Raw genomic sequence first — 27,664 nt, forward strand, 5'->3', positions numbered from 1 at the left:
GAGCGGGCAGACTGGTTTGTACAGAGACCGGGGAATGGGACAACACACCACCAACATGCACAGGTAGAGTACAGTCGCTTTACAGCTGTCTGTCTGTATGTAGATTAGCCTGTAGCAAGTTTGTAGTGTTACTGAGACTCCCGCTTAGTCTTGTGCGTGATTGTGATCCTGCCACTGAGAAAATAATTGTTAACAATTAAGAACTATATTAAGTCATCTATATGTGGTACTGCACCAAGAATGGATAGGACAGGTTTTGAGGGAATATGGGCGGGTGGAATGAGTGCAGATGGGACGTGTGAACAAGTTGGGCCAAATGGCCTGTTTCCACACTGTAAGCTCAATAACTGGACTCCAGTCGGCTCATCAATTAGTCAACTCTGCTAGTTCCCAAGCAGAGCAAGCCTAGCACGGCCATTCCCTCTTGTGACGAGTTTATCCCCTCACACATCCTTCATGTTGTTGTATCTGACCTACACTTGCACCAAGGGCAACTCATGACTTGGTTCAGACAGCCCTGTTGTACACATTGTCAGCCCCTGACCCACTAAGTACCTCATGGATCAGTACTAGGACCACTACTCTTCACCAATGTGCCAATGACTAGAACAGCAGCAAAGTTTGCAGATGACACCAAGATAGGTGGGAAATCAATTTACAAGGAAGATATGTCAGAGGGTGGTGAACCTGTGGAATTCCTTGCCACAGACGGCTGTGGAAGCCAAGTCAGTGGATATTTTTAAAGCAGAGATAGATAGAGTATTGATTAGTACGGGTGTCAAAGGTTTTGGAGAGAATGGGGTTGGGAGGGAGAGATAGATCAGCCATGATTGAATGGTGGAGTAGACTTGATGGGCTGAATGGCCTAATACTACTCTTATTCCTTATGACAAAGCAGGTTGATGTGTCAGGTGAGTTGGCAAATGGAGTGTGTGGGAGGAAAATGCAAAGTTATTCCTTTTGGGAAAAAAGAACAAAAATGTCTAGGTGTTGCAGGTGATAAATCCTGGACTAATCTGCCATTCCCACTTTCCAAAGTCTTATTTTATGGAGTTCAGTTGAGTTTAGTGTCACGTGTAGCGAGGTACAGTGAAAAGCTTTTGTTGCGTGCTAACCAGTCAGCAGAAAGACAATCGAGCTGTTCACAGTGTACAGATACAGGATAAGGGAATAATGTTTAGTGCAAGGTAAAGCCAGCAAAGCCCCATCAAGGATAGTCCGAGGGTCACCAAAGAGGTAGATAGTAGTTCAGGACTGCTCTCTGGGTGTGGTAGGATGGTTCAATTGCCTGATAACAGCTGGGAAGAAACTGCCCCTGAATCTGGAGGTGTTCGTTTTCACACTTCTCTACCTCTTGCCTGATGGGAGAGGGGAGAAGAGGGAGTGACCAGGGTGAGACTGGTCCTTGATGATGCTGCTGGCCTTGCCGAGGCAGCGTGAGGTGTAGATGGAATCAATGGAGGGGAGGTTGGTTTGTGTGACGGTCTGGGCTGTGTCCACAATTCGCTGAGTGGGACTGATACTTGGTGAATGGCCAGTATTCTGGTGAAGACTAATATGTGTCATTTTTCTGGGTAGTTGTCCAGTGTCAACAGCCAGTCCTGCCGGCGTTCAGCCAGATGGAGGGAGGAATCGCCCTCACCTACACGTATGGGGAAACCATCAGTTATCTCTGTGTCCGAGGCTCTCAGATGGTTGGTAGAAGTACAATTGAATGTAGAGAGAACAATACCTTTGTGCCTGGACCCCCCATCTGCAAACGTGAGTAGCCTCTGTATGAGCTGAGTGCTGGAGGGAAGGAATGGGTTAAACTTTTCCTCTTTCATGAACTTATGGATATCAGGTGGAAATGTTACTTTTCGGTTGTGTGTGTCTTGCTGTGAAGAAGTGAGATGTCGTGTTCAGCTCATGGCTGGTGGGAGTTTGGGATTTGCATCAACTATGTCCACGGTTCTGGGTGTTGCCAAGCTGCTTGTATGTGGAAGATGCAGCGCTCCATGTGTCAGACCACTGCCGTGCCTTGTGGAGGCCAGAACGTGGAGCGAGATGGGGGCCCACAAGGTACCCCATTTCCAACCTGGTCTTATAGTGCATCGTGTTTAGTGAAGGACACAGAGTGCTGGAGTAACTCAGCGGGTCAGGCAGCATCTGTGGAGAACATGGATAGGTAATCATTTCATTCGCTAAACCTGGACTGTAAATAAGTGGGAGATCAGAATTGTCGGGGTTGTTGTGTAAAATTCAACACATTTGCGTCACGGGTGTGAAGAACGTGTTGGCGTGTGATGTTTACAACATCTTTAACTGCTTCCTTTTCTCCCTGTGTAGCGATTAACTGTGGCAGCCCAGGAATGATAGTGAATGGATATTCTCAGGCACCAGACACTACTTTTGGAAATCGAGCTAATTTCCAATGTAGAACAGGGTGAGCATTTGAACAATGAAAATCGCTAAAGTTTGTAGTCACTGGAAATCTGAAATAAACTACAGAAAACGTTGAGCAGAGTCAGCGGGTCAGTCAGTCAGGATCTGTGGAGGGAGTGACAGCTCTTCTTTAGGTCCAAAAGGTCATATTAAATTGTAGAGAAGATGGCGGGAAAAAATGGTTAAAATTTAGTTTGACCCCTTTGGCCAGGAGGAAACCCACGAGGTCCCCACAGGGAGAATGTACAAACTCCGTACAGACAGCACCCATATCTGGAGAACATGGATAGGTGACGTTTCACAGAGTGCTGGAGTAACTCAGGGGGTCAGGCAGCATCTGTGGAGAACATGGATAGGTGACGTTACACAGAGTGCTGGAGTAACTCAGTGGGTCAGGCAGCATCTGTGGAGAACATGGATAGGTGACGTTACACAGAGTGCTGGAGTAACTCAGCGGGTCAGGCAGCATCTGTGGAGAACATGGATAGGTGACGTTACACAGAGTGCTGGAGTAACTCAGTGGGTCAGGCAGCATCTGTGGAGAACATGGATAGGTGACGTTTCACAGAGTGCTGGAGTAACTCAGTGGGTCAGGCAGCATCTGTGGAGAACATGGATAGGTGACGTTTCACAGAGTGCTGGAGTAACTCAGGGGGTCAGGCAGCATCTGTGGAGAACATGGATAGGTGAGTTTGTGCTGTGAGCATTTGAGTTCCAGTCTTCATACTGTTTCCACACGAGGGTCCTGGCAATATCATGAAGCAGAAACATTTAATTAGTAAGTAAGTAGTTGAAGTTTTATGCAAAGTGCAGGCTGGAAGTGTGGACAAAGTTGCAGTAACGTGCGTACAGACACCAGTTAGTCCATCAGGGATCTTCCTTACAACTGTTCATGGTTTGTTCTATTTCATTGCCAACATGTGATCTCTTTATTAGCCCATTGTATTGGTTTATGTGTCGATACATTTAGGATTAATCAAGAGGCAAGAGAGTTTTATTGTCATGTGTCCCAGATAGGACAATGACATTCTTGCTTGCTGCAGCACAACAGGATATGTAAACATAATACAGAACGGGAGATAAAAGTTCAGTGTGTTTATAGACCATAAACCATATATACACAATAAATAAATAAACAGATAAAGTGCAATAGTAATAATAATAATAGATTGTTATTGTTCAGAGCTTGATTGAAGTCGTGTTTAATAGCCTGATGGCTGTGGGGAAGTAGCTGTTCCTGAACCTGGATGTACCAGATTTCAGGCTCCTGTACCTTCTTCCCGATGGTAGCGGAGAGATGAGTGTGTGGCCAGGATGAGGTGGGTCCTTGATGTTGCTGGCAGCCTTTTTGAGGCAGCGACTGCGATAGATCCCTTCGATGGTGGGGATCAATACAATGTATACATCTCCAGTGTGTATACAAAACCACTGATTCTGAAGAAGGGTCACGACCTGAAACGTCACCTATTTCCTATCTCCAGAGATGCTGCCTGACCCGCTGAGTTACTCCAGCACTCTGTGAAACGTCACCTATCCATGTTCTCCACAGATGCTGCCTGACCCGCTGAGTTACTCCAGCACTCTGTGAAACGTCACCTATCCATGTTCTCCACAGATGCTGCCTGACCTGATGAGTTACTCCAGCACTTTGTGTGTATCTCTGGTATAAACCAGCACCTGCAGTTCCTTGTTATTATATTGCTTGACATCTTGTTTATCATTGATCTAGGTTCCTGATGGTGGGAAGGAACTACCGATTGTGCAAAGCTGGAGGCTGGGATGGTAACCCCCCAGTGTGTGAAGGTGAGTTATTCCCTGTGATGTTGGCATGTTGTGCAGTGGCCTGTAGTTGAGGCATTTACAGCCAGAGATTGGGCCGGTCTATGAAGGCAGCTTAGGATTCCATATTCCTTCATGTTCATGTGATAGGAGCAAACGTAGGCCATTCGGCCCATCAAATTGATTTCATGATGAAAGAATGGATCGACTGGGCTTGTATTCACTGGAACTTAGAAGGATGAGAGGTTATCTTATAGAGACATATAAAATTTTGAGGGATTGGACAGGCTAGATGCATGAAAACAGTTCCACGTGTGGGGGGGAGTCCAGAACAAGGGGCCACAGTTTAAGAATAAGGGGTCGGCCATTTAGGACTGAGATTAGGAGAGACGTTTTCAGCCAGAGAGTTGTGAATCTGTGGAATTCTCTGCCACAGAAGGCAGTGTGGGCCAATTCAATGGATGTTTTCAAGAGAGAGTTAGATTTAGCTCTTAGGGTTAACGGAATCATGGGATTATGGGGATAAAGCAGGAACGGGGTACTGATTCTGGATAATCAGCCATGATCATATTGAATGACGGTGCTGGCTCGAAGGGCTGAATGGCCTATTTTCTATGTTTCCAAGTCTGCCATTCAATCATGGCTGATCTATCTCTCCCTCTTAAGCCCCATTCTCCTGCCTTCTCCCCGTAACACCTGACAGCTGCTGCATTGCGATGGTCCATGGTGGAGGCCATGGATGATCACAGTCACAGCATCAGCATCGTGGACCACATCATGTTTATTGCTTTTTGAGTGACAGCAAAGTCTTGTTCAATTTGGAGTTGATGTGAATTGTCTCAATTGTGCCACCAAATCCGATTTCTCTGGCCTGGGAACAGAACAGTTATTCAAGATGAACTAATAGCTGAAGTAAGCTTCTTGTCATCTACAAATATCCCAACACAAGCAACAAACTCAAGGATCAAAAATGTCCAGATATTCTGATAACCCTTCATCAATTTTATTTTAGTTTAGAGATACAGCAGGGAAACAGGCCCTTCGGCCCGCTGAATCTACACCGACCAGCGATCACCCATACACTAGCACTACCCACACACACTAGGGACAATTTAAACACACACCAAGCCAATTAACCTACAAACCTGTACGTCTTTGGAGTGTGGAAGGAAACCGGAGCACCCGGAGAAAACCCACGCAGGTCACGGGGAGAACGTACAAACTCCGTACAGACAGCACACGTAGTCAGGATGGAAGCCGGATCTGTGGCACTGTGAGGCAGCAGCTCTACCCGCTGCGCCACTGAAACTAAAGATATTTAGTTGCTTAGCATTTTTGTTCAACGTATACATTTGAAGATTGACTCAAACCAAATTTGAGAGAGGAGGAACAGCTGCTGCCTGAGAATAAATGTGATTTAAAATAAAAACATTCCTGATGGTGGAGCGGGTTCTTAAAAACTTGACCATGATTCTCTAAGTTTCTAAATTACCAAAAATGTCACTGCATTACTATACGTTACTGTGCATTTTACTCTGCATGGCATGTGAATATAAGATGTGGGGATCTGAGTATTAGCATTGTGTCTGCTTGTCACACTTGTCATTGCCTCTCTGTATCTAGAAATAAAGTCCTCGTTGCCAGTGAGGAAGCCTGACTCTGGAGAGTCTATCAAGGGATCTCTCCAGTCTAACGGTACTGTACAACAGCTACCTCCTTCCTATTGATAAAGTTAAGGGCCTGTCCCACGAGCATGCGACTCCATGCGGCAAGCGCTACCTAACGTGGTCGCTTGAGCTGTACGGCCTCGCGGGGCCGGTCCCACTTCGATCGCCGGCGCCGTATGGAATTGTGCGGAGCTGGTCCCGACATCGCGCGGGGCTCCGAAAAACTGACCGTTCAAAAATTCCACGCGGCAACGGCCTGCCAGCCCGCAGCCGCCTCGACGGGCGTGCGCAGCGTATCGACACAGTACGTCATGCGCGAACTTCCCGCGGACTTCGCTCGAACTTCACGTCCCTCACTCGACCTCCGCGCGGCCTCCGCTTCTGGTTTGGACGCGCTTGCTGCATGCGGGTCGCATGCTCGTGGGACAGGCCCTTACCACTAAGCTTAGTTCACATTTATGATCAGCGAAAATAGATTTGTAAAAATGTGATTGAAAATTTTTGTTTAGTTGGGTTTAGAGATACAGCATGGACACAGGCCCTTCGGCCCCTCCGAGTCCACACCGACCATCGATCGCCCCGCTCATACACTAGTTGGGTTTAGAGATACAGCATGGAAACAGGCCCTTCGGCCCCTCCGAGTCCACACCGACCATCGATCGCCTGTTCGCACAAGTTCTGTCATCCCACTTTCTCACAGTTCAGCCCAGCTGTTTTTAATGATAATGGCAGAAATCTCTTGATGGTCAGCAAGGCGAGATTTGTCCTATTCACCTGTTCACAATGTTGTTTCTCTCTCGAGCAATACTTCTTTGTTCCTCATAGAGTGATACGGCATGGAAACAGGCCCTTCTGCCCAACTTGCCCATTCCGGCCAACATGTCCCATCTACATTAGTCCCACCTGCCTGCGTTTGACCCATATTCGTCTAATCCTGTCCTGTCCATGAACCTGTCTAACTGTTCCTTAAATGTTGCGATACTACCTGCCTCAACTACCTCCTCTGGCAGCTCGTTCCATACACCCACCATCTTTTGTGTAAAAAAGGTTCCCCTCAAGTTCCTATTGAATTTTTCCACCCTCACCTTAAACCCATGTCTTCTGATTATCAATTCCAGGTAAAAGACTCTGTGCGTTTACCGAATCTATTTCTCTCATGATTTTATACACCTCTATAAGATCTCCCCTCATCCTCCAGCGCTCCAAGGATTAGAGACTCACCTACTCTCCCTGTACCTCAGGCCTCGAGTCCTGGCAACATCCTCGTAAATCTTCTCTGAACACTTCCTAGCAACAGCGTTTTTCCGATAACTGTTGAAAATGTCAGTATTCTATGACAAACTCAAGCTAAAATAAACACATAAAACTGGGAAGTGAATCTTCCTTTGCAGAATGAACAGAAAAACTATGGCAAACTTTGCAATGGGCGACGAGACAGAAAGAAGTTTAGAGATGCAGAACGGAAACAGGCCCTGAAACAGGAGTGTGGGAGGAAACCGAAAATCTCAGAGAAATCCCACGCGGTCGCGGGGAGAACGTACAAACTCCGTACAGATCGAACCCAGGTCTCCGGCGCTGCAAGCGCTGAAAGACAGCATCTCTACCGCTGCGCCACCGTGCCGCCATAGTTGGATGTGCCTTTAGCTTTCGGAGCCAGTAAACACTGACTTGAAACGTCCCTGCCAAACCTCTCGCATGTTGACCAGTTATAAAATCCGCCTAGAATTCCCCATTCCTTGTTTATTACGGTCGACTTCCTTTCAATTGAGTGCACATCATGTTCCTGGAAGAGAGACGGATTTGTTCCTCATTATATCAGTATTAACGTTTAATTTTGCTTTATCTGTTACACACATTGTGAGGAAATGGTGCGGGGATCTCGGTTTCACACCTGGCCCTGTCTCTCTTTCTCCTGCAACTATTTTCCATGTTTACTCGCACAGATTTATTTCTTTTTGACCTTTTATTCATTGACAAGACGGACTCTGCCAGTTAGACGATTATTTATGGTTCCTCCCAAAACATCTTAGAACTGAGCAACAGTTTTGTCATATAGATCAGTACAGCACAGGAACAAGAACAGGCCCTTCGGCCCACAAAGTCCGTGCTGGACATGATGCTAAGACCAACTCTTATCTACCTGCACACAATCCATATCCCTCCATTCCCTGCATATCCATGCGCCTATCCTAAAGCCTCTTCAAAACCGCTGTCGTATCTGCCTCCACCACCACCCCCCTCCCCCTGGCAGCGCGTTCCAGGCTCCCACCACATTCTGTGTGAAACACTTGCCCCGCACATCTCCTTTAAACTTTGTCCCTGTCACGTTGAACCTGTGTCCTCCAGTGTTTGGTTTTCCATCCTGGGGAAAAGGTTCTGACCTTGGAGGTTCCAGCTTTGTTCATTAGTCGCTTGGGTTGTTTCTCCTTTTGTGTTTTTTGCCAGAAAATAATCTGTAACTAAGGTGCAATAGTGAGGTCATTTCTGTTATTAGTTTAATTCCATCGTTAATATTTCCTCACTATGTCTGACAATGGTCTATTTTAGTAGCAACCTAAGACTTTCCATAAATTAAACGTTACTTGTATTGTTCAGCTGAGAACTTGTATACGGCCAATGCAATCTTGGTTTCGTTCAATCCTACAGCACATAGGAAGCAAGGCCTTGGTGAGGCACACTTGGAGCATGCAAGTTTTTCATTATATTTATAAACATTGCACTGTTTAATTTATTTTATAGCTGCATGGTTTGCAAGTGTGTATGATTGTATATAATGCAAGACAGTTGTGATACAGGTAATTGTACAAATACACTCACTAGATTTTCACAAGCATCTTACAACCCAGCAGTATGAATATTGACTTCTCTACTTCAAGTAACCCTGGCCTTCCCTCTCGCACCATTCACAAGTTGTAGGAGTAGAATTAGACCATTCGGCCCATCGAGTCTACTCCGCCATTCAATCATGTCTGATCTCTGCCTCCTTAGCCCATGTTCCTGCCTTCTCCCCATAACCCTCGACACTCGTTCTAATCAAGAATTTGCCTATCCTTGCCTTAAAAATATCCACTGCCTTGGTCTGCACATCCTTCCTGCAATGGTCACTTGGCCAGGTGCATTTCCCAATACAAAGTCCAGTTCAGTCCCTCCTCCAGTCAGTCTGTCCACATTCTTGGATAATGCCAACATATTCTGCCCCGTCAGTCTCTCGCCCAAAGGGAACCCAGTCAATAATGGGGCAGCTAAAGCCCATGGCTTCAACCTTGTTGCTGATACAACTTTTCATAACTACTCTGCATATCTGTTTTAATACCTTACTATGCAGTAACATACATCAGTTCTCACTGATTTTTTTATTTCATTATGTCTATGTGAATTTCATTGTGTATAAAATCATGAGAGGAATAAATCGGATAGATACACAGAGTCTCTTGCCCAGAGTAGGGGAATCGAGGACCAGAGGACATAGGTTTAAGGTGAAGGGGAACAGATTTAATATGAATCTGAGGGGTAACTTTTTCACACAAAGGGTGGTGGGTGTATGGAACGAGCTGCCAGAGGAGGTAGTTGAGGCTAGGACTATCCCATCGTTTAAGAAAGAGTTAGATAGGTACATGGATAGGACAGTGTAATGTGTTCATACATATTCATGTATATGTTAATGAGTTGGTGTTGTATATAAGCAGGGAATGTTGGGTAATAAATCTCTCTCTCATGATCCAGGCAACCTGCGTGTAAGTTGTTATTCATTCTGCCGTAAGGAATATAACAAAATTGGCGACGAGGATGGGCTAGAGCTTGTGAACTCATCCTTTAAATACAGTGCAGGACTGTTTTGCAACACACAGTGTTGTTTAACATTTTAAACAGTAAATACGGAGTTGTGTCGCAGTTGTTTGTGAGCTGGACACGATAGGCCGCAGATCCTTCTATGCAGGGTACTGTAGTTTAAAACAGCAGCTGGACAAATCATCGAGAGTTTGTCAAGGTATCTCTATGTTGTGTCTACATGGCAAGATGTCATCCTTGGATTGTATAAGATTTTTTTTGTTGAGTTCCTCAAGCTGAATAGCCTTTGTACAGCTAAGTTTTATGTGAATTGTTACACCAGAACTGTCAGGAAATCTGGGTTTTTGAACAGACTTAAAAAAGAAGAGAACTACACGATGGCATCGTCCACAGGCTACATGGGAAACCTTGGCACTTTTGACAAGAGTAGAGAGCTGTTCAGCTCCTATGTAGAGAGCAAACATGTTATTCATGGCAAACAACATAATGGAGAATAGTGGTGAAGGAGAGATAGTGACTGAAACAAATAAGGCCGTTTGCGAACGCATGAAAGCGATTCTGCTCACGGAGCTCGGTCCTGAAGTGTACGGCACACTCGTGAATCTCCTTGCGCCCATAAAGGCAAAAGACGTGCCATTCAATGACATTATGAAGAAGTTGGAGGAGCAGCTCAATAAAGGGGAGGCCATTTAAGACTGAGGTGAGAAAAAACGTTTTCACCCAGAGAGTTGTGAATTTATGGAATTCCCTGCCACAGAGGGCAGTGGAGGCCAAGTCACTGGATGGATTTATGAGAGAGTTAGATAGAGCTCGATGGACTAGTGGAGTCAAAGGATATGGGGAGAAGGCAGGCACGGGTTATTGATAGGGGACGATCAGCCATGATCACAATGACTGGCGGTGCTGACTCGAAGGGCTGAATGGCCCCCTCCTGCACCTATTTTCTATGTTTCTATCTATGTTTCTATGTAATCCAAAGTGTCTGGAAATTGCAGAAAGCTATAAATTTGGCACTAGGAACCAGAAGTAGCACGAGACAATCAACACTACGGGTTTGTGGTCTAGTGGATGAACAAATTCAGGCCAAACTCATGAACACTCCAGATCTCACATTCGAGCAAGCATGCAAGGTTGCGACCACAATGGAGATAGCATCAAAGAATGCTCGCGAGTTTCACCCACCACGGACTGCAGTGACATTTACAGTCACAAGGCAGTGCCTATGGCCAAACCAAGAGGTGCGAAACCAAAACCGAAGTATGGCGGGGTTCAGCCAGTTGTTATCGTTCCAATGGTAATCACTCATCCCAATTTTGTCAGTTCAAAATGGCCAAGTGCTGTAACTGCCAGAAGAAAGGCCACATCGCCTCAGCATGTCGGGCCAAGCTTAAAGCAGGAAACCAACAATCTGCAGGAAACAAGTGACAACATCAGAGAGAAGTTCACAACTTGAGGTGAATACAGATGAAAATGAACTTGGGTTGTACACCATTTATGCAACCAAGCCTACAACCAGCCAAGCAAGGAGTTTCGAACTAAACTATTGATTAATGAACAGTTAATCGATATGTGTATTGACACGGCAGCAGCTTGTTCGGTCATGAGCAAAGACCTGCACGAAACAAAGTTCCCACAGATACCATTGTTTGAGAGTAAGGTCAAGCTGAGAACCTACTCGGGCGAAGTTTTGGAGACATGTGGACAAATGAACTGTAAAGTTCAGCATAATGGTCAGTCAGTAACACTGCCCATCATAGTGGCCAGCTACAGGAATAAACCAACCCTCCTTGGAAAGGATTGGCTGAGTAGCATAGAATTAGACTGGAAAAACATTTTCAGCGTTGATTTGTCCAAATCACATCTTGAAAACGTCATAAGCAAACATGCGGAAATATTTGCTGACAGTGACACGGGAATAACAGGGTACTCTGCACACATTCGACCAGCAAGATGTGAGGCCTGTGTATTGTCGACCAAGACCTGTACCATATGCACTAAAGCAACAAGTGGAGGTAGAACTCAACAGGTTAGAGCAGAATGGAGTACTCGTGAAGACAGACCAGAGTAACTGGGCAACGCCAATTGTGGCCGCACCCAAGGCCGACAAAACTGTCAACCAAGCCGTTGATGACGAACAAGACCTGTACTCAGAACATAGCGGAGCAAGAGTCTTCACTAAACTGGATTTGTCTCACGCTTTTGCCCAACTCAATGTCGACAAGGAAAGTCAGCAGTACTTGACTATCAACGCACATAACGGCTTGTATTCATATACAAAGCTGCCCTATGGTGTGAAAAGGGTAATGATCATTTTCTGGTACTAGTAGATAGTCATTCCAAATGGAGTGAGTTTAAGCATATGGGGTCAAGCACTGCTACTGAGTGTACCATAGATGAGTTGAGATCCATTTTTGCATTTCATGGTTTACCGGAAGAACTTGTTTCTGCCTCAGTTTCGTTCAGAACGGTTCAAAGAGTTCATGCAGCGGAATGGTGTAAAACACACACGTCTTCCCCCACACCATCCAGCCTCCAACGGGGCGGCGGAAAGGTCTGTTAGAGTTGTCAAAGATGCTCTCAAGAAACAGGGCAGTTCAAAGCTCAGCATGAAACACCGGTTGGCTAGTTTCTTGCTGAAGTACAGAACCACACAACACACAACAACAGATTACTCACCTGCACAACTGTTGATGAAGAGATTTAGAAGATTGAGGGGGGATCTTATAGAAACTTACAACATTTTTAAGGGGTTGGACAGGCTAGATGCAGGAAGATTATTCCCGATGTTGGGGAAGTCCAGAACTAGGGGTCACAGTTTAAGGATAAGAGGGAAGTCTTTTAGGACCGAGATGAGAAAATCCTTTTTTACACAAAGAGTGGTGAATCTGTGGAATTCTCTGCTACAGAAGGTAGTTGAGGCCAGTTCATTGGCTATATTTAAGAGGGAGTTAGATGTGGCCCCTGTGGCTAAAGGGATTAGGGGGTATGGAGAGAAGGCAGGGATGGGATACTGAGTTGGATGATCAGCCATGATCGTATTGAATGGCGGTGCAGGCTCGAAGGGCCGAATGGCCTACTCCTGCACCTATTTTTCTATGTTTCTAAGAGAAGGCTAAGAATACACCTAAGTCTAGTTCAACCCAATTTGGCCTTGAGATTTGAGCAAAACCAGTTAAGTCAAAAATGCCATTTTGTCTCCCACCAAAAGGAGCGGTACTTCAAGCCAGATGAGCAGGTTTGTGTTCTCAGTCCTCTCAATGTTAGGAAAATGGAGGAAATGCGTGGAACAAAAAGATATTTAGTTGAAGTTGGAGATAGGATCAAAAGTGTTCATGTTGATCAAATGATTCCAGCCAAAGATGAACCAAAAACTGAGCATGAAGTCCTAATCCCTGAGTTTTCATCTGAAAGTGAGTTGGAAGAGACCACTGTGATTGAAACACAAAGTTCACTTAGTACAGACAAAGAAACAGATTCCTCTGGTCAAAGTCAGGGTACTAAAACAGAGCCAAACAAGCCAACAGTTGAGTCAACACCTAAACCTGTTACACGTGTTACTGTTAGACAATCAGGCAGGATCCGTAAACCAGTCTGAAGAAGGGTTTCGGCCCGAAACGTCGCCTATTTCCTTCGCTCCATAGATGCTGCTGCACCCGCTGAGTTTCACCAGCATTTTTGTGTACCTTCGATCTTCCAGCATCTGCAGTTCCTTCTTGAACACATCCGTAAACCAGTAGTCAGATTAGGTTTTTAAGTTAAGTAACTCACTGTATAAGTAAAACGAAAATGTGTAGATATGTAAAATAAATATATTATGTTTATCATGTAAGATTTCATAAATACTGGTTTAAATCAGTATTTATGAAATGTGCATGTTAATGAGTTGGTGTTCAATATAAGCAGGGAATGTTGGGTAATAAAGCTCTCTCTCGTGATCCAGGCAACCTGCGTGTAAGTTGTTATTCATTCTGCCGTCCAGAACATAACAGACAGGTTTGTAGGGATATGGACCAAACGCAGGCAGGTGGGACTAGTGTAGCTGGGACATGTTGGCCAGTGTGGGCAAGTTGGGCCGAAGGGCCTGTTTCCACACTGTATCACTGACTCTATTACAAACCACATTTTACATGTCAGTTTCAAGATAACAGCAGCTAGAGTTTAGATCAATATTATTACCGGCTCAGTCAGTGGTATCATTACAAATATATTCACTTATTACTCCAGATAACATCGCTTTGTTCCAGTCACTCATTGTGTAATCATGTGTATTCTTTCAGGAACGATTGGCATTGTTGCCATTTGCATTACATCTTTCTGTACTGGGATCGCTCTTACTGCAGGAGTGTCACATATTAAGAAGAAACGGTGAGATGCTATCGTGTTATAAATCTCTTGGCAACTTCTGGAAACAATTAAAACCGTTCGGACCAGTCTGAAGAAGGGCCTCGACCCGACACAGGGATGTAATGCTGAGGCTCTATAAGGCGCTGGACAGGCCACGTTTGGAGTATTGTGAGCAGTTATTGCACTATATCTGAGGAAGGATGTGCTGGCTCTGGAGAGAGTCCAGAGAAGGTTTCCCAGAAAGATCCCAAGAATGAGTGGAGTAACATATGATGAGCGTTTGTCAGCACTGGGCCTGTACTCGCTGGAGTTTAGATGGATGAGGGGACACCTTATTGAAACAACAAATAGTGAAAGGCCTGGATAGAGTGGATGTGGAGAGGGTGTTTCCACTAGTGGGAGAGTCTAGGACCACAGCTCATAAATTAAAGGAGGTTTCTTTAAGAAGGAGATGAGGAGGAATTTCTTTGGTCAGAGGGTGGTGAATCTTTGGAATTCTTTGCTACAGAAGGCTGTGAAGGCCAAGTTAATGAACATTTTTAAGGCAGAGAGAGGTTGATTGTTGATTAGTACAGGTGTTAGGGGTTATGGGGAGAAGGCAGGAGAATGGGGTTAGGAGGGAGAGATAGATCAGCCACGATTGAATGGGCTGAATGACCTAATTCTGCTCCTATTATATCACGTATCCATGTTCTCCAGGTATGTTGCCGATTCCATGGAGTTACTTCAGCACTTTGTGTATTTTTGTGTCCACCAGACTCTATAATTCCTTGTGTCTCATTAAATCTTCCTGCTTTGTGTATTTTGATTCTTTTCTTCCCCTTTCCCCTGTGCCATTTTGCACCTTTGCTTTCCTTTGAGTATTATTCCATTTAACAAGGCAAATAGTACTCAAGGGCCTATCCCACTTGCCGATGTTTTCGGCGACTGCCGGCATCATTGACTGACGTATCAGGTCACCGACAACGTCGTGGGGTAACGCGGCGTGACGATGTATTGACGCACGGTGTTTCCTCAAGTGCCGCAACGTTTTTTTTGCCGCCGCCGGATTTTGAAATGTTCAAAATCTTTCGGCGACGCTGATATGTCAGTCCATGACGCCGGCAGTCGCTGAAAAAATCGCCAAGTGGGACACTATTGACACTTTCAGACTAAGCCTTGAAGGAAATCATATGTATTACATTGTTGGTGGGAAACAGATAGAATGGAACAGCCACTGCATGCTTGACATAACAAGATAAGGATTTCTGTAGACCCATGGAACTGTTGATGCTGGTTTAACTCGGAAACGCCGCCAACATAATGTGTCAAATTGAAATAATAGCGGGTCAAGATAGATGACGTTTTGGGTGGAGACCATTGCTCGGGCTCATCTTGCATCAACATAAATTATTTTTGGTGGCTTATCTCAGACAAAACATGCATTATCCGACCACTGAGTTTTCAATGACTCATTGCATATCCAAACTGTAACAACACCGACCTCGCCCAAAAAAATCCCCCAGCTGGTTTGTTCAACACAATTTCCCTTTCATAAAGTGTAAGAAGGAACAGCAGATGCTGGAAAATGGTTTCGACCTGAAACGTCGCCTATTTCCTTCGCTCCATAGATGCTGCCTCACCCGCTGAGTTTCTCCAGAAATGTTTTCTACCTTCCCTTTCATAAATCAATGTTGGCTCTTTCAGTCATAGTCATACAGCATGGAAACAGGCCCTTCCACCCAACTTGCCCACACCAGCCAACATGCCCCAACTACACTAGTCCCATCTACCTGCGTTTGGCTCAGATCCCTCTGTCCTTTCCATGTACCTGTCGAAATGTTGTTTAAACATTGTGATTGTACCGGCCTCAACTACCTCCTCTAGCAGCTCGTTCCATACACCCACCACCCTTTGTGTGAAAAAGTTACCCCACAAGTTTCTATTAAATCTTTCCCCCTCCCCTCTCTCACTTTAAACCTATGTCCTCTGGTTCTCGATTCCCCTACTCTGGGCAAGAGACTCTGTCTGTCTACCCGATCTATTCCTCTCGTGATTTTGTACACAGACCCTGTTTTCTAATTTATCATATCAGTAATAATAGATTGCAAAGTTGAGCTAATTAGACATTTATTCCCACTCTTCTCTCTGTTCTGTTTAAATCGTCATGTTACATTTACCACCTACAGTGTGCAGGAATGCTCATTGACGTACATACTGTATCAGCCAACCCACACCCTCTTTCCATGGCTCTCTCTGTTCATACTCTGGGAATACGATCATTTGGCCCTGTAGATTTATTGGCTTTCAGTCTATTAATTTCTCCAGCAATATTTTCTTTTACCAATTCTCATCTCGTTCCGTTAGAATCCTGGTACCCTCGCAGCGCTGGGAATTTTTAAAATCCAAAATGTATTTAGGGAGGAACTGCAGATGCTGGTTTAAACCAAAGCTAGACACAGATGGCTGGAGTAACTCAGCGGGTCAGGCAGCATCTCTGGAGAGAAGGAATGGGTGATGTTTCAGGTCGAGACCCTTCTTCAGACTTCATCCATTCCATCTCTCCAGAGATGCTGACTGTCCCGCTGAGTTACTCCAGCATTTTGTGTCTATCTTCGAGCCAAAGTATTTGTTCAATTCTTCTGCTATTTCATGGTTCCTCATTATGAATTCTCTCACTTCTGACAGTAAAGGACCTAGATTTGTCTTCACTAACTTTTCTCTTTTCATTTTTTAGTAGTTCTGGTTGTCTACCTCTACATTCCTTACACATTCACACCCACGCTGTATTTATGCTCCATTCACAAATTCCAGGCATTTTTAGTTAAATTCCAAACTGCCGCCAATTTCACCGGGTTTGCTGGTAACATATTATCTCTCCTTTGTAGAACTAATATTGTCCCTAATTTCCGATGTTGTCTGTGGTTGGGTTACCTTTTCTTTGAGTTTTTTGCAAGAAAATAAAGTTTCGCTGTTTGATTTCCTGCAGCCGTTCCTGAAATGTTAACCATTGCCGACCCCTGATATCTGAATCTTGATATCATTTTAAACCCGCAGCAAACAACTTCACAGCATCTCTGGAGAACATGGATAGGTGATGTTTTGGGACAGGACACTTCTTCACATTGGTAAGGTCCTGACCATGGATAGGAGAAGGGTCCCGACCCGAGAGGTCACCTATCCATGCTGCTTGACCCGCTGAGTTACTCCAGCACTCTGTGAAACGTCACCTATCCATGTTCTCCACAGATGCTGCCTGACCCGTTGAGTTACTCCAGCACTTTGTGTCTTTTTTTGGTAAACCAGCATCTGCAGTTCCTTGTGTCAGCAGAAGTCTTCTCATTGTTTAGATACTTACCCAGATGTTGTAAGGAGATGTGGGAACTCCTGAAGTTGCATCAGTTCACTGGTGTGTTGTTAACCATACTCTGGCTTTCTCTGGGGAGTGGCCACATGGACAATTGTGGAACAAAGTGAGAGGCAAAAGGGAGTGCTGGAATCTTGAACAGAAAGCCAAGGGCTGGAGTAACTCAGCGGGACAGGCAATGTTGGGGGCAGGCAAAGTCATGTTTTTCAACTTTCACTGATATGTTGCTGAGCTGTTGATGATTTGTAATTTGTAACCAGGTGGTGTCGGCCCAGGAAATGTAAACCCTGTAAGAGAGTTCACATCATCCCTCAGCCCAACCCAGGCCAAGTGGAGGTCCTCACCGATCACCCGACATGATCTTCACAAAGTTAAAACCTACAATGATGAGAGGTAAGCATTGAGAAATGATGACACAACATGCTAGAGTAACTCAGCGGGTCAGGCAGCATCTGTGGAGATCATAGATAGGTGACGTTTCACAGAGTGCTGGAGTAACTCAGCGGGTCAGGCAGCATCTGTGGAGAACATGGATAGGTGACGTTTCACAGAGTGCTGGAGTAACTCAGCGGGTCAGGCAGCATCTGTGGAGAACATGGATAGGTGACGTTTCACAGAGTGCTGGAGTAACTCAGCGGGTCAGGCAGCATCTGTGGAGAACATGGATAGGTGACGTTTCACAGAGTGCTGGAGTAACTCAGCGGGTCAGGCAGCATCTGTGGAGATTATAGATGGGTGACGTTACGGGTCGCCAAAGAACCGGGTTCGATCCTGACATTGGCTGCTATCTGTGTGGAGTTTGCACGTTCTCCCTGTGACCACAGTTGTTTCCTCCGGGTGCTCCGGTTTCCTCCCTCATTCCAAATACGTGCGGGTTTGTAGGTTAATTGGCTTACATCGGCCCTGATCCTGCCATCCTAACCACTGTAAGGCTAAAGAGGAAAGTTGAAAAACACCTCACCTTATCTTACCTTTGCTCTTCTCAGCCGCCTCACTGAAGCCTCTCGAGACAAAACCTTGCGCTTACATTTCAAACACAGTCTTCATCTTTTGAATACTCACATTGCGAGCGATTGCTATGCCTGTCAGGATCAGAAAACATTCAGCCATACCATGCTCAGCACTCTTCTCATCTCACTGTTGTTTATTTGGGACGAAAGCCTACAACATATACATCAATGTTCGTTAAATGCCAGACATTCTTTAATACAATTTAAAGTACTCCAAATCTGAGGAAAGACATTCTTGCCATAGAGGGAGTACAGGAAAGGTTCACCAGACTGATTCCTGAGATGCCAGGACTTTCATATGAAGAAAGACTGGATAGAGTCGGCTTGCACTCGCTAGAATTTAGGAGATTGAGGGGGGATCTTATAGAAACTTACAAAATTCTAAAGGGGTTGGACAGGCTAGATGCAGGAAGGTTGTTTTTGATGTTGGGGAAGTCCAGGACAAGTGGGTCACTGTCTGAGGATAGAGGGGAAATCTTTTAGGACCGAGATGAGAATATCATTTTTTACACAGAGAGTGGGGAATCTCTGGAACTCTCTGCTACAGAAGGTAGTTGAGGCCAGTTCATTGGCTATATTTAAGAGGGAGTTAGATGTGGCCCTTGTGGCTAAAGGGATCAGCGGGTATGGAGAGAAGGCAGGTACGGGATACTGAGTTGGATGATCAGCCATGACCATATTGAATGGTGGTGCAGGCTCGAAGGGCCGAATGGCCTACTCCTGCACCTTTTTTCTACGTTCCTACATTTCTATGTACATAGACTGCATTATTCTAAAACAAAATGAAATAGAATTTTTCCTAATATCTTTCCTATCTGTGATAAATGTCAATACTCTGCGGCTAATTTAACCCATACCTTTGTAAATTGTATAAAAATTCAAAATTACTGGATGGATATTTAAAAAATAATCTTTGTAGTTGTTAATACCCAACTGGATCCCGGTCCCAATTTAATAATATTGGGCATGTTAGAACAATAATTAAAACTTACAACAAACCAAAGAAATTTCCTTAATAAAATATTAAAATTTTGGAAAAACCCAGCAACCCCCACAATCAAAATGTGGATTATGGAGATGTCGGAGACCTTAGATTTGGAAAAAAATTAGATTTGTCTTAATTGACAAACCAGAATTATTTACTAGAATATAGTCTCCATTTATAGATTATTTGAAGGGGTAGATTGGCCGGCGCGGAAGCCTGACTGAAACCTGAATCCAGGAGTAGATGAATGCTTATGTTCTCTGACCTACGTACCAGCTCCTGAGTTATATTATTGATAGTTTATCCTACTTTTCTAATTTGTTTTCTTTCTTTCTTTATTTTTTCCTAACTATAATTAAATAAATAATTAGAGGCAATGTTAATATGTAACGGATAAAGGAGGATCCCAGCTACTTTGGTAACTGGGTCCCTGGAATCCTGGACATTTAATATGGAACCATTAAACAAAGTTTGTATTGGTTTGGACTATGATATGCAGATGCCTCTAATAAAAATTTATTTATAATAAAAAACAAATAAATAAAAAATAAAAAAAAACAACTGGCTGAACTCGGCTCCCTGCCATACTTTAGTTTTGGTTTCGCACCTCTTGGTTTGGCCATAGGCACTGCCTTGTGACTGTAAATGTCACTGCATTCCGTTGTGGGCGAAACTCGCGAGCATTCTTTGATGCCAACATCCATTGTGGTAGCAACCTTGCATGCTTGCTCGAATGTAAGATCTGGAGTGTTCATGAGTTTGGACTGAATTTGTTCATCCACTAGACCACAAACAAATCTATCACGTAGTGCGCGTTCGAGAAAGGTTCCAAAGTTACAGTGTAAACTTCAGTGCTTCAAGGCAACAATGTGCTCATTGATTTGTCTGATTCTGCTTCTGGTTTCTAGTGCTGAATTTATAGCTTTCTGCAATTTCCAGAGACTTTGTGTTGAAGTGCTCCTCCAACTTCTTCATAATGTCATTGAATGGCACGTCTTTTGCCTTTATGGGCGCAAGGAGATTCACGAGTGTGCCGTACACTTCAGGACCGAGCTCCGTGAGCAGAATCGCTTTCATGCGTTCGCAAACGGCCTTATTTGTTTCAGTCACTATCTCTCCTTCACCACTAATCTCCATTATGTTGTTTGCCATGAAAAACATGTTTGCTCTCTACATAGGAGCTGAACAGCTCTCTACTCTTGTCAAAAGTGCCAAGGTTTCCCATGTAGCCTGTGGACGATGTAATCGTATAGTTCTCTTTTTTTTTAAGTCTGTTCAAAAACCCAGATTTCCTGACAGTTCTGGTGTAACAATTCACCTAAAACTTAGCTGTACAAAAAAAAACTCAGTCTAAAATGTTATACAATCCCAAGGACGACATCTTGCCACGAAGGCACAACATAGAGATACCTTGACAAACTCTCGATGATTTGTCCAGCTGCTGTTTTAAACTACAGTACCCTGCATAGAAGGATCTGCGGCCTATCGTGTCCAGCTCACAAACAACTGCGACACAACTCCGTATTTACTGTTTATAATGTTAAACAATACTGCATGTTGCACAACAGTCCTGCACTGTATTTAAAGGATGAGTTCACAAACTCTATCCCAACCTCGTCGCCAATTTTGTTATATTCCGGACGGCAGAATGAATACCAACTTACACGCAGGTTGCCTGGATCACGAGAGAGAGAGATTTATTACCCAACATTTCCTGCTTATATACAACACCAACTCATTAACATATACACGAAAGCGCATGAATTCATTACAACTATCTACCTCATTGGGGACCCTCAGACTATCTTTGATTGGACTTGACTGGCTTTACCTTGCACTAAACGTCATTTCCTTATCATAAGTAACTAGGAAAATGGACAAGGGAGAACCAGTGGATGGATGTAGTGTACCTGGACTTTCAGAAAGCATTTGATAAGGTCCCACATAGGAGATTAGTGGGCACATGGTATTGGGGGTAGAGTGCTGACATGGATAGAAAATTGGTTGGCAGACAGGAAACAAAGAGTAGGGATTAACGGGTCCCTTTCAGAATGGCAGGCAGTGACTAGTGGGGCACTCTGTGAAACGTCCCCTATCTATGTTCTCCATAGTTGCTGCCTGACCCGCTGAGTTACTCCAGCACTCCCAGTGTTTGCTTGTAACTGCTGATGCTGTTTTAATTTATAATTTAAAACCAACAACACAATAAATTTGTTATTTCCCATATTTCAAGCATTTACTGGACATTCTTGTGCAATTATTCTAGTCTGGCCATTTTAGGTACATTCACGTATCGATGATTTAGATTAAAGTTTCTCAAATTTTCTTTTTTTTTTATCCCACAGGTGAAAATTCTACCGTTGCAAATTTCTGGCAACATTCTAATTCAACTCATCTCATCTCCACAAAAACTAACCAAAGAATGTGTGGGTTATGAATGGATCATTGAGTTGAGATTTTGAGTTGTTTTAGTTTTGGACACTTAATATGTTCACTACTGCCCGATGGAGACGTGTTTATTTCAATGTATTTCATTCTAAATGCACTTGCTTACACTTGTGTTGAGAAGGTTGTTGATTGTGCTCCAGGTGAGGAGTTTTGTCCCTGGAGGGAGTTCCAATGAGGTTTATGATCAACAACTTCCATAACCGGTGGAGATTGAACCCGTTTCATTTTTCTTTGAATTGCCAATGGATATGTTGTCCTCAGAGGCTTCATGGGTTTCATAAAACGGACCAACTCACTTGTTTATGTTCCATTATCTTGCCGTGATGTGTCCAGCCTAAAGTGAGACTGCTTTGAAAGCTCCGATTGGGACGGGCCAGTGCCTGGTCTTGCATCTCCTGCCCTGGAATGAGAACCTTAGGTCTAATCACGGATGGTCCGTTGGACAATCAGATTACTGTTGGCTCAATGAGAGGTGACTTGGGCATGGACAAGTACGTCAGGCCACCTGACGTTAGGTTGCTCCTTGACCCTTTGGTGCAGGGTTCAGACCTGGCATCTCTCTTCAGTTGCCACCTACATATGATGTCAATTTGTTGTTTTTGAAAATCTGAAAATGTTCTGTTTATTTAAGATATCTTGCCTTTGTATCTGAAATATTTCTGGCAGTAAATGTGATGAAATAAATGTGTTCTCTTGTGCACCCTGAATCAGCTAAACAGGGCCGTATTTAGATGAAGAGAGGCCCTAAGCTGTTCCACTTGTGAGCCCCCCGCCCCCAATACTCCACCCCCACGACTAGAGGAAGATGGTCCACCAGACTGACAGCTGAGCGTGGCCAATGAGATAAGGGTCTGGAAAGCTGTGCTTTATTTATTTTTTTATTTTTTTATTTATTGCTATTGCTAGTGTCGAGTTATTGCCTTAAAACACTATTATTCTGAAATAGAGGGCAAGGAAAATTACTGAAGGGTTGTTTACATACTACAGTGCGTTGTGACAGCATATGTAAGAAAGGTCTATGACAGTGTCAAAAATATTATACACCTTGCAGGGCTCTCACTTAATTTTTTTTCTCTGTTGTCTGCCGGGCAACCTTGGCAGCTTTTTAAGATGCCAAATGACAGTTTAGGTGGTCATTTAAGATGGCTTGCATGACGCGTGCGATAATGCGCTCGGTCGAAGTGCGTAGTTACCAGTCGGAATTATGCTCAATGAAGCATTCACCTATTATTTCTGCTTCAAATAAAGCCACAAACTAAACATATTCACCAATCAAGACATGATATATACCACAATGACATGCAGCAAAATTATAATACAGTATCTCAACTCTTTTTACACATTGCAATTAATGCAATTTCTATTATTTCTTTCCACTTCCTAATAAAAATGTGGTTGGATTATTCAGCGTATGATCAACCTCAGTGAGACCAAGCGCAGGCTTGGCGATCGCTTCGCACAACACCTCCACTCAGTTCGCAATAACCAACCTGATCTCCCGGTGGGTTAACACTTCAACTCCCCTTCCCAACCCGAATCCGACCTTTCTGTCCTGGGCCTCCTCCATGGCCAGAGTGAGGCCCACCGCATATTGGAGGAGCAGCACCTCATATTTGCTTGGGTAGTTTGCACTCCAGCGGTATGCCACACTTGTCATTTTAATTCATTTCAAGACTATGGGGCTGTACATTGGCCATAAAGTTGCTGCCTAAAAGTGCCAGAGACCTGGAATTGATCCTGAATATGGGTGCTGTCTGTATGGAGTCTGCTCCTTTTCCCTTTGATCGCATGGGATTTCTCCGGGTGCTCTTGTTTCCTTCCACATTCCAAAGGTGTGCAGGAACCTATTTCAGACCCAACCCAAAATGTAATATTTTCCTTTTGTCCAGAGATTCTGTCTGACCTGTTGAGTTACTCCAGCTTTTTGTGTCTATCTTCAGTTTAAATCAGCATCTGCACTTCCTTCCAACACACACGATACTATAGGATAGAATTTTATTAATCCCAGGAGGAAAATTGTGTGTGTGTGTGGGTATATATATTATACACACATATACACACACACACACACACATATTTATATAGTTATATATACATATATAAGTATACACCGTTTTGTTTTCTCGTTTATAACATTGTTTACATATTCTGTTGTGCTGCTGCAAGTAAGGATTTCATTGTTCTAATTGGGACGTGAGAGTATAAAACACTCTTGACTCTTGACTTACTCTGCTAATGTGTGGGAAAGAACTAGTGTACGGGTGATCAGTGGTCGGCGTGGACTCGGTGGGCAGAAGGGCCTGTTTCCACGCTGTATCTTTAAATTAAACTAAAGACATTAAATTCAGAGGGAGTCTAAAGAAGGGTCTCTACCCGAAACGTCACCCAATTTCTTCTATCCTGAGTTGCTGGTTGCTCCATGGAGTTCCCCCACACAATTAAAGCATGGAATAGTCTTCACCCTACCATAGTTACCCAACCAGACGTAACTAAATTTAAGGTACCTCTTTTTTCCCCAAGAACCCTGTTTTGCTTAAGTCTAAGTCAAGAGTCAAGAGAGTTTTATTGTCATGTGTCCCAGATAGGACAATGAAATTGTTGCTTGCTGCAGCACAGTAGAATATGTAAACATAATACAGAACAGGAGATAAAAGTTCAGTGTGTTTATATACCATAGACCATATATATACACAATAAATAAACAGATCAAATACAATAGGCTGTTATTGTTCAACCCTCTACCACCTCCAGTTTAAATTGCATTTAGAATATTTATGGAGGACCAGGAAACCAGAAGCAAGAGTTACTCCTGATCCAGGGTCAGGGAGTGATTCTGCGTTGGTTTTCAGCGCTGGCGGCGAGGCAGCGACCGGACAGCAATGGCGGCTAAATCTCCCACAATGCAAAGCGAGAGAGAAAGTGCCCAGCGCCGATCAGTTGCCGTGGCAGTGCGCATGCGCAGGGCGGTTGATGATGTGCGGGCCGTGGTTGTGCGCATGTGCAGGGGGAGGACGTGCAGGCCGCAGCAGTGCGCATGTGCAAGGCGGCCAGCCGTGCCGGCGGATGAGGAGCGAGTGGAGACACGGTCACGGTCACGGTCACGGTCACGGTCACGGACACGGTCACGGTCACGGACACGGACACGGTCACGGACACGGTCACGGTCACGGACATGGACACGGTCACGGACACGGACACGGACACGGACACGGTCACGGTCACGGTCACGGACACGGACACGGTCACGGTCACGGACACGGTCACGGTCACGGTCACGGTCACGGACACGGTCACGGTCACGGTCACGGTCACGGACATGGACACGGACACGGACACGGTCACGGTCACGGTCACGGTCACGGACATGGACACGGACACGGACACGGTCACGGTCACGGTCACGGTCACGGACACGGTCACGGACACGGTCACGGTCACGGACACGGTCACGGACACGGACACGGTCACGGTCACGGTCACGGTCACGGACATGGACACGGTCACGGACACGGACACGGACACGGACACGGTCACGGACACGGACACGGACACGGACACGGTCACGGACACGGACACGGTCACGGTCACGGACACGGTCACGGTCACGGACATGGACACGGTCACGGACACGGACACGGACACGGTCACGGACACGGTCACGGACACGGTCACGGACACGGAGACGGACACGGACACGGAGACGGTCACGGACACGGACACGGTCACGGACACGGAGAACGGTCACGGACACGGAGACGGACACGGTCACGGACACGGACACGGTCACGGACACGGACACGGACACGGTCACGGTCACGGTCACGGATGGCGGGCAGAGAGAGATATAGAGAGGGGGGGGGGCGCAGTGTTGATTGGCAGGTGTCTGTTTCATTATGTTCTGGCTCTTTCTGGACGATACATAATGGACGATTAAAGCAGTCTTGCTTACTAGATCTTTATTGTTTTTGTGCAGTCATCATCCGATCCAAAGATCTTATAGCGGGGATCTTTGATCCGAACTGTGCCACGAGCCCAGTGTCACCTCTAAAACAGTCCCCCGTACAACAGTACTTAAATAAACAATCCTATTGTTACATCTTTCTTTTTCTTTTTTCAAGTTAGTCTCTTTCCCTTAGGTATTCTAGTGCAACAAACTTGTACCATATGTTCTGCTCATTTACAACAGATCTAACAACATAAGCAATAATAAATCAACAGTTCAAAACATCCGTTTTCCAACAAGTGCATCAACAACACATTTTCATCTTTTTTTTTTTTTTTTCCCATAGTCCATACTCTAATCACTGAGTATTGTCTGTCAGGTAGCGGGGTCTGACAACTTGTCGACCTGACCTGGTGACCGTGTCTTGGTTCTCTGCTGGGCCATCTGGCGGTATGGCCCCCTCAGTCACTGTTGGTGTGGGTGTGTTTTGTGTTGGTGTGAGCATGGTGAGATTGTGTCTGAGGTGGCGACGATTTCGTCTCAGAACACCTCCTGACTCTAACTCCACCTCATACAATCTATGGCTCACCTGTTGGACCACTCTCGCTGGTCTCCAGCCCTTGTGTGTGTCACAGGGCTGTACTCTCACACTGTCCTCTCTTTTCAGAGTGTCCATGTCTTTTGCTGTGCGGTTGTAGTACTTTTCCTGTCTCTGTCTGTTGTATTTCAGTCCCTGTTCGTCGTGTGTCACCTCTGGCCAGCAGAGTGTCCTTTGTGGGAAGCAGGGTCCTGGTCCTCCTGCTTTTTTTATTTATTTATTTATTTTTTTTAATCAAAAAATTTATTCAATTATTAAAAATAATATTTACACTACAATAAAACAAGCCAGAACCCACCACCATAATACAATATAAACATGTATCCATAATAAACTGCTATACAACTGTGTTACAATCCTTATTGAGGATACATTCAACACCCTGCGGAGCCCAGCGGTCCCGGAAATCCCTCAGGGTGCCCGTGGACAGGGCGTATTCCCTTCTAACCCCACCCGGCACCGACGTAACCCCGGAAAAGGGGCAGGAAGCCGGCTCGGGTAGAACCCTCCACTGTCTGGCGCCGTGACTTGCGGATGGCCAGCTTGGCCAGGCCCAGGAGCAACCCAACCAGGACATCTTCAGCCCTAACCCTCTCCCCTACGCACAGGGTGTCCAAAGATGAGGATGTGGGTGAAAAATGAAGCCAGAAGGCAAGGAGCAGCCCCTTTAGATATTCAACAGTGGTTACAGCCTCACGCACGATCCATATACACGTGGTACACAGACTCATCCAGCCCGCAAAAGTGGCAGGCGGCTGGCGAGTCTGTGAACCGCGAGAGAAACAGGTTGCAGGGAACACCTCGGTGCAATACCCTCCACCCCAGGTCCCTTGGTAACCAGCTTTTTTTTTTTTGTTTTTTTTTTTATAATCAAAAATATTTATTCAAATATTAAAATAGTACTGACAATACAATAAAACAAAACACCACCATAATACAAGACGAACAAATATGCTAAGCACTGCTAAACAATTATATTGCAATCCTTGTCAAGGATACATTCACCCCCCTCGGTGCCCAGCAGTCCCGGAACTCCCTCAGGGTGCCTGTAGACAGGGCGTATTCCCTTTCCATCCGCACCCGGGCACGGACGGTCCTCCTGCTTAGGAGTCTCTGTGCCGGGCTTGTGTTGAGGCCCTGGCTCGGATGTGTTGCGATGATCCAGCATTGCCAAGTACGGATCCTGTCTCGCTGCTGCAGCCTTCAGCATCAGGCGCTTGGCTGTCTTTACCGCTGACTCCGCCTTCCCATTACTCTGCGGGTATCCCGGCGACGATGTCCTGTGTTCAAAGCCCCACTTCTGGCTGAAGTGCTGAAACTCTTGTGATGCA

The 27,664-nt window shown here is 45.1% G+C and overlaps 1 protein-coding gene across 1 annotated transcript in view; it reads left to right on the forward strand.

Annotated features, from left to right (window-relative positions):
* cr1 (complement C3b/C4b receptor 1 (Knops blood group)) overlaps positions 1-27,664 on the forward strand; it is a 791,565-nt gene that overhangs the window by 704,788 nt on the left and 59,113 nt on the right. Inside the window, exon 27 of the mRNA XM_033042238.1 lies at positions 5,827-5,898. Coding sequence (XP_032898129.1) covers positions 5,827-5,898 — 72 coding nt within the window. The remainder of the gene's footprint in view (positions 1-5,826; positions 5,899-27,664) is intronic.

This window comes from Amblyraja radiata, chromosome 24 (genome assembly GCF_010909765.2).
Source record: "Amblyraja radiata isolate CabotCenter1 chromosome 24, sAmbRad1.1.pri, whole genome shotgun sequence".
Classification (NCBI taxonomy): Eukaryota; Metazoa; Chordata; class Chondrichthyes; order Rajiformes; family Rajidae; genus Amblyraja; species Amblyraja radiata.